We start from the raw sequence: 7344 nt of genomic DNA, 5'->3' as shown, positions 1-7344 counted from the left end.
CACAGCAACAGAATTCAAACTAGAAAACCCTGTGATATGTCTTGTCTTTGCTTACGCAGTACCCTCTGCTGGAAGGGCCTTTGCCCGCCAGCCCTTCTGAAAGCAAACAATGAGATGAGACTTCATGCTCTTCCTCAGCATCTCCTCTTCTAGGAGGCCTCTGGGTAGGAGTAGACACTCCTCCACCTTCCACACAGCCCAAAACCACACAGGAAATCTCCCGGTGCTTTGCTGTCAGGTTTTGGCCCCAGCAGAAAATACAATTTTGCTCCATCTATGTTCCATGTCACCACACCCAGAATTTGCCTGTCCCCAGGGAGCCTCATCTACTGTCTACCCGAGTATACAAACCTTGAGACGGGCTGCAGAGGGAGTCAAGGGAACATAGGGACCATTTGCCTAGAGATGCTTCTGGCTGGCTGGTGGTAGAGCGGCACACCCCACAGAGGAGGGAGTGGCAAGCACCTGGCGAGAGGCGCCTTTAGAGAAAGCCCGCCTCCACTTTCAGTCTCCATCACACCTGAGAGGCTGGGTTGGAGGATCCTGTGAACCCCAGGCCTGTCCCTGGGTGAGCCAGCCCTCAGTGTCTCACCCACGGCTGTGTCCACACCGCTATCATCATGGACAGGTTCCGAATGCTCTTCCAACACTTCCAGTCCAGCTCGGAGTCGGTGATGAACGGCATCTGCCTCCTGCTGGCTGCTGTCACCGTCAAGATGTACTCCTCCCTCGACTTCAACTGTCCCTGCCTAGAGCGCTACAATGCCCTCTATGGCCTGGGCCTGCTGCTCACACCCCCTCTGGCCCTCTTCCTCTGTGGTCTCTTGGTCAATAGACAGTCTGTGTTGATGGTGGAGGAGTGGCGCCGGCCAGCAGGGCGTCGGAGGAAGGACCTGGGCATCATCAGGTAGGGTCTCACATATCCCTCTGCTACCCAGGGCAGTTGACACTATCGGGTGTGCTTTTCTCCGCCCCAGATGGAGATGTTCTGCTCGGTTTCCAGTTCCCATCCAGAAACACGTTTCTGTGTGTGCAGAGGTCAGAGGACAAGTTTCAGGAGTTGTCCCTTCCACAATAGGGGCTCTGGGACTGAACTCAGGTCATCAACCTTAGCAAGTAGCCCTACCTGCTGACCCATCTTACTGGTCCTGAAAATACATTTTTTTGCTCCTATCAGTTTTCACCTTTCCGTGGTCACACTACTGATGACTCAGAATTCCCAAGAATTACCCAGGCCATGCCAGTCCCATTGAGTGCACAGTAGGTGTTTGTTTGTCTGTTTATTGCATGTAGCAGGAGGTAACCTTTTATTTCCTTTCTTGGAAGCATCCAGAGACAAGCACCTTACCTGTTGTAGCCCTCTGTCCTCGGGGTGTGGCACAAAATCGACTGGCATTACTTACCTACCTGGGGCCAAGGGCCACTCTGCTGAGTGCTCTGCACATAAGGCATCTCTAGATTCATTTCCTCAGCCCTGGGTCTGCTCCTCAGTCCCTGCTTTCCGGTGTGAGGCAACTTTGATACGCAAACATTGGGAACCTCGGCCAAGCTCTGAGGACGCAGATCAGTTGGTGAAGTGCTTGGCTAGAATGCATGATGGCCAGGGTTGGACCCCAGCACTGCATTCTCCAGCTGGGTCAGCACACGCCTGCAATCCCAGAAGTCAGGAAGAGGAAGCAGGGGATCAGAAGCTAAAGGTCATCCTCATCTACCACACAGAGAGTTCAAGGTCAAACTGGGACGTGTAAGGCCGTGTGTGTGTGTGTGTGTGTGTGTGTGTGTGTGTGTGTGTGTACATGTGTGTCTGTATGTGTGTGTCTATGTCTCTCTCTCTGTGTGTGTCTGTGTATATGTCTGTGTATATGTGTGTCTATGTGTGTCTGTGTGTGCTCGTGTGTGTCTCTATGTGTATCTGTGTGTGTTTTCATCTGTTTGTCTGTCTCTGTGTCTATCTTCTCTGTGTGTGTTCTGTGTGTCTCTCTCTATGTGTGTCTGTGTATATGTCTGTGTGTATGTGTGTCTATGTGTGTCTGTGTGTGCCTGTGTGTGTCTCTATGCATATCTGTGTGTGTGTCTCTATGTGTATCTGTGTGTCTGTTCATCTGTGTGTCTATCTTCTCTGTGTGTGTCTGTGTATCTCTCTCTATGTGTATCTGTGTATATGTCTGTGTGTGTCTATGTGTGTCTGTGTATGTGTCTGTCTCTGTGTGTTCTGTGTGTGCCTGTGCTACTCTGTGTGTGTGTGTGTTTGTCTATGTGTCTGTCTTCTCTCTCTGTGAGTGTGTGTGTGTTATTTATGTGTGTGTATGCCTGTGTGTGTGTATGTCTCTGTGTGTCTGTGTGCGTCTGTGCATGTGTCTGTCTCTCTGTGTATGTGTTCTGTGTATGCCCATGCATGTCTCTGTGTGTATCTGTGTGTCTGTCTTCCTGTGAATGTCTGTCTTCCTGTGACAGTTTGTCTGTCTGTCTGTCTGTCTGTCTGTCTCTCTCTCTCTCTCTCTCTCTCCTCTCTCTATGAGTGTGTGTGTCTGTGTGTGTGTGTGCCTGTGTGTGTGCCTATGTGTGTGTGTCTATGTGTCTGTGTGTGTGTGCCTGTGTGTCTGTGTGTCTGTGTGTGTGCCTGTGTGTGTGTGTCTGTGTGTGTGTGTGTCTGTGTGTGTCTGTGTGTGCGTGTGTAGAAATCCTAGCCAAGCTCCCACAGGAGGAGTTGGCCACACGGCCAATGCAGTTCTCCCTGAGTGTAGCTGCACACAGGTTGCCCCTTGACGCCTCCTTTCTTCGCTCTCAGGTACATGTGTTCCTCTGTGCTGCAGCGAGCTCTAGCAGCACCTCTGGTCTGGATCTTACTGGCCCTCCTTGATGGGAAGTGTTTTGTGTGTGCCTTCAGCAACTCCGTTGACCCTGAGAAGTTTCTGGACTTTGCTAATATGACCCCCAGCCAGGTGCAGCTCTTCCTAGCCAAGGTGCCCTGCAAGGAAGATGAGCTGGTTAAAACCAGCCCAGCTCGCAAGGCTGTGTCTCGGTACCTCCGGTGCCTGTCACAGGTAAGTGAGGTCCTGCCCGGCCCTTGGTGCCTCATAGATACTGTACGGCCGGCCTACTTCTGTGTCAGTTTGACAGAAGCTAGAGCCATCTGAGAGGAGAGTCAAGAAAATACCTTCATAAAAATGGGGTTGTAAACAAGCCTGTCAGTCATTTTCTTTTTTCTTTCTTCCTTTTTTTTAAAGATTTTTTTAAATGTATGTGAATACTCTGCCTGCATGTACACCTGCATGCCAGAAGAGGGCATCAGATCCCATTATAGATGGTCTTGAGCCACCATGTGGTTGCTGGGAACTGAACTCAGGACCTCTGGAAGAGCACCCAGTGCTCTTAACCAATGAGTCATCTCCCCAGCCCCTGTCAGGCATTTTCTTAATTAACAATAGATGTGAGAAGGCACAGACCCCTCTGTGTGGGGCCAACTCTGGACTGGCAGTCCTGAGTTCTATAAGAAAGCAGGCTGAGCATGCCATGAGGAACAAGCCAGTAAGCAGCATCCCTCCATGGCCTCTGCATCAGCTCCTGCCTCCAGGTTCCTGCCCTGTTTGAGTTCCTGTCCTGACTTCCTTCAGGGAAGGACCACAGTGCAGAAATATAAGCCGAATGAACCCTTTCCTCCCACATCGCTTTGGTCATGGTGTTTCATTCATCACAGCAGTAGGAACCTTGACTGAGGCAGGTATCTTATGTGACTTTGGAGTTGGTGCTGAGCTGGGCCCATGTGACTTCCCGACCATGCTCCTCACTTTCGGAGCCATAACCAAGAGCAGGAAGTGTAGAGGGGTTGGAACCACTATCCATGAGAGGTGAGCCCTGGGCCATTAACACCGACTTACCCAGAACAGGTCTGTGATGCCCGCCTGCCTGAAAGTCCCCAGAGCTGGGTGGTAGAAGAGTGACCTGGTAATGTCCTGTAGCACCTGCCTCCCACCCCAGACACGTACGGTCTTGAAAATCACATAATTGCCATTCACTGAGTACCTCCACACTGGGTGCTGTGTTAGGCACTCTCTGGGCCTCCGTTTGTTTAGTTCTCAGACCAACTCTCTGAGACGGAGGCAGTTCTTAACACCCCATGTTTCAGGTGAGTTAACGAGGCTCCAAGAGTTTTAGTTTGCAAGGCCAAAGTCACATAACTAGTGACAGGCAAGGCGAGCTCTGGATACCCAGCATCGGTCTCTCTAACTACATCCTTACAAAGAGCCTCACCAGATGCTTGGATTCTCACTGGGCATCCCTTCTACTGTACTGGGACAGCCACGGCCCTACCTCCAGTCAGGCTCCCCATTCCACACCACCACCACCGCCCATGCCAGCCTGTGTCCATCACAGAACATTATACATGGAACATCTCCAGGACTCCACAGAGCCCTATACTTAGGCATGACGGGATCACAGGGCTCAGGGAAACACTACACTCAACGTGTTTGGTGAGGAGCCTGGGCATGACTGAAAAGGACAACTGTATGTGGTGGGAATCTCGCCTACAAGTGACAAGGGTTTTTATGTTTGTGGGCCTGGGGGAAACCTGCATCTTTGGGAGACAGACAGGAGGAGAGTTGGGCAGGTGTGGGCTCCAGCATTAGAGAACGGCTTCTAGTTTCCCTCACGGTTGGTCTAACACTTCCCATTTGTCCCTACACCCAGCTTAATAACTCACAAAATATAGCATTATTGCAAGGGAGGAGAAATGTAAACAAGGGTGAGTAAGGAGAGAAAATGGTTGGTGTGTAGGTGAGGGGGCCATACGCAAAAGGAAGAAGAATGTGGATGTTACGGTGAGTTTAGCTAAGAGATTGGGTTCCCTGTGGGTTGCACACATGCATACCCAGTCAGGAGCTATCTGGATTTGCAAATGAAAGACACACCACACCATACACACACACACACACACACACACACACACACACCCCACACAAACACACACACACCACACAAATACACACACACAAACACACAAACACACACACACACACACACCACAGACACACACACACACACAGACACATATACACACAGACACACACACACACACACACACAAAAACACACACACACACACCCCACAGACACATATACACACACACAAACACACACATACCACACAAACACACACACACACACACTCACACACACCACAGACACACACACACCACAGACACAAACACACACACACACAGACACATATACACACAGACACATATACACACACACACCACACAAACACACACACACACACACACACACACACACACACACACACACACACACACACACACACACACACACACACACACACACAACACACACACACACACACATACACACACACACACACACACACACACACACACACTACACCACACACACACACCCACACACACACACACACACACACCACACAAACACACACACACACACACAAACACACACACAAACACACACCCACACACACCACAGACACACACACACACACAGACACACACACACAGACACATATACACACACACACCACACAAACACACACACACACACACACACACACACACACACACACGACAGTTAATTTTAATATGTCTTGACTAGCTCAAAGGCTGGGCAGTTCTAATCCTCGGCCTGGCTAGCATACATTTCCGTTTGGTACTCCTGGCTCAACGCCTTCTGGAGGGTGGGCGGCAGGATGGTGACTGGATCTGACAAAGGATGGTGAGAAACAAAGGGAGGAGTCTTGGCGCACACACGGTGTACAGCACCAGCACCGGAGTCCTACCACATCTCCTAAAGCCTTCTCATCTTTCAGGCCATCGGCTGGAGTATAACCTTGCTGGTGATAGTGGTGGCCTTCCTAGCCCGCTGTCTGAGGCCCTGCTTCAACCAGACCGTCTTCCTACAGCGCAGATACTGGAGCAACTATATGGACCTGGAACAGAAGCTCTTTGATGAGACATGCTGTGAGCATGCGCGGGACTTCGCACACCGCTGCGTGCTGCACTTCTTCGCAAGCATGCAGAGCGAGCTACGCGCTCTGGGCTTACATCGGGACCCAGCTAGTGGGATCCTAGCGTCACAGGAACCCCCGAAGCCCCCTGAGGAGCCGGATAGTGAATGCGGGAAGGCCCACCTGCGTGCAATCTCCAGCCGAGAGCAAGTGGATCACCTCCTAAGTACCTGGTACTCCAGCAAGCCACCGCTTGACCTCGCAGCGTCCCCAAGGCTCTGGGAGCCTGGCCTCAATCATCGTGCCCCTATAGCTGCTCCAGGCACCAAGCTGTGCCACCAGCTTGATGTATAGGGATCTTACAAGGCTCCAACAGCAGCAGTTTTCCCGTGCCAAATTCCCATGTTGGCACAGGTCCGGAAGCCAGCCTCCCTTGCTGGCCTCCTTCCCAGATAGCCCAGTATTTACCTAGTTTCTGGGTATATCCTCCTCTGTGGACACCGTTCCTTCTGGGCCCTGATGAAGTTCAGAGTCTTATCCAGCACATTCAGACTGAGTCCCTGAGTCTATCCTTTCCTTCCGTCCCTTCTTCCTCCCTCCTTTCTTCCTCCCTTCCTTCCCCTCTCCTTTCCTCCCTTTCTCCCTTGTCCTTTCTTTCTCTCCTCATCCCACCCCATCTCTTTTGAGGAAGAGGCACACTACAGCTATCTAGCTGAAGATGACCTTGAACTCCAGGCCTGGGATGCATGGCTAGCCTCCTGCCTCAGGCTCCCTTAGTGTTAGGATTACAGGTATGAACCACCACTCCCCAGTTTCCAGGATTTCCTGTCTTAACAAGCTCCCACACAATGCTGGTTCCTCTGGTCAGTGGACCAAACTTTGAGTAGCCACAGTCTGAATAAATCTGTTGTGGATCTGGGTCAGAGACATTGACTCCAAATTTAAAAACACAAAAATCACCGTAATAGTGTCACGCGCCTGATATCTGTTCATTCAGTCCTGCTGTAGTCCAGTGAAGGCATGATTATTGGCACCGTCGCTTTAAATTTAAATTACATCTTATGTATTTTTATTTATTTATGTGATGTGTGTGTGTGTGTGTGTGTGTGTGTGTGTGTGTGCTTGCATGCACATGCACCTTGGTGTATGTGTAGAGCTCAGAGGACAACTTGTAGGAGTCAGCTCTCTCCATCTACCATGTCTGTCTCAGAGATCGAACTCAGGACATCAGGCTTGGCAAACAAGTGCTGTTACCTGCTGAGCCATCCACCACCCTTTCTCCTTTTTTTTTTTTTTTTTTTTTCTTTAATTTTTGTTTTTATTTTTTTTTTTTTGGTTCTTTTTTTTCGGAGCTGGGGACCGAAC

At 50.5% G+C, this 7344-nt stretch overlaps 1 protein-coding gene across 1 annotated transcript; it reads left to right on the top strand.

The window, feature by feature from the left end:
* Positions 1-620: 620 nt before the first annotated feature.
* On the top strand, positions 621-6340 carry Calhm3 (calcium homeostasis modulator 3). The gene is made up of 3 exons (XM_032895531.1): positions 621-907; positions 2789-3044; positions 5842-6340. The coding sequence occupies exons 1-3, from the start codon at positions 621-623 to the stop codon at positions 6331-6333; spliced, it is 1035 nt and encodes a 344-aa protein (XP_032751422.1). The 3' UTR covers positions 6334-6340.
* Positions 6341-7344: the final 1004 nt, after the last annotated feature.

Source organism: Rattus rattus, chromosome 2 (assembly GCF_011064425.1).
Source record: "Rattus rattus isolate New Zealand chromosome 2, Rrattus_CSIRO_v1, whole genome shotgun sequence".
In the NCBI taxonomy this organism is placed as follows: domain Eukaryota; kingdom Metazoa; phylum Chordata; class Mammalia; order Rodentia; family Muridae; genus Rattus; species Rattus rattus.
This window is presented reverse-complemented; position numbering and strand designations above follow the sequence as displayed.